Source organism: Acanthisitta chloris, unplaced genomic scaffold (genome assembly GCF_000695815.1).
Source record: "Acanthisitta chloris isolate BGI_N310 unplaced genomic scaffold, ASM69581v1 scaffold27896, whole genome shotgun sequence".
Taxonomy (NCBI): domain Eukaryota; kingdom Metazoa; phylum Chordata; class Aves; order Passeriformes; family Acanthisittidae; genus Acanthisitta; species Acanthisitta chloris.
The window spans coordinates 1-246 of NW_008680166.1; the positions used below are offsets into that span (position 1 = coordinate 1).

Sequence of the window (246 nt, forward strand, 5' to 3'; positions counted from 1 at the left end):
CCAAGTACAACCTGGTGGACGACAGGCACGACCTGCGCATCCCGCTGCACAACGAGGACGCCTTCCAGCACGGCATCTGCTTCGAGGCCAAGGTGGGCGGCGGGAGGAGGGGGGTCCGCGGGGGTCGCTGCATCCCGACGCCGCGGGATGCTCGGCGTTCCAGCTCGCTTTTCGCATAACCGGCGGGTTGGTTTTTGATTTCCTCGAAGCCTTTCTCCTTAGCGTTGTCTGTTCTCCCCCAGACTC

At 63.8% G+C, this 246-nt stretch overlaps 1 protein-coding gene across 1 annotated transcript in view; it reads left to right on the plus strand.

Moving 5' to 3' along the window:
• Positions 1-3: 3 nt before the first annotated feature.
• Positions 4-246, plus strand: part of NOS1AP (nitric oxide synthase 1 (neuronal) adaptor protein) — a gene marked incomplete at its 5' end in the record, with an annotated part of 37,611 nt that continues 37,368 nt past the window's right edge. Inside the window, one exon of the mRNA XM_009077625.1 lies at positions 4-92. Within this exon, the coding sequence (XP_009075873.1) occupies positions 4-92 (89 nt within the window). The remainder of the gene's footprint in view (positions 93-246) is intronic.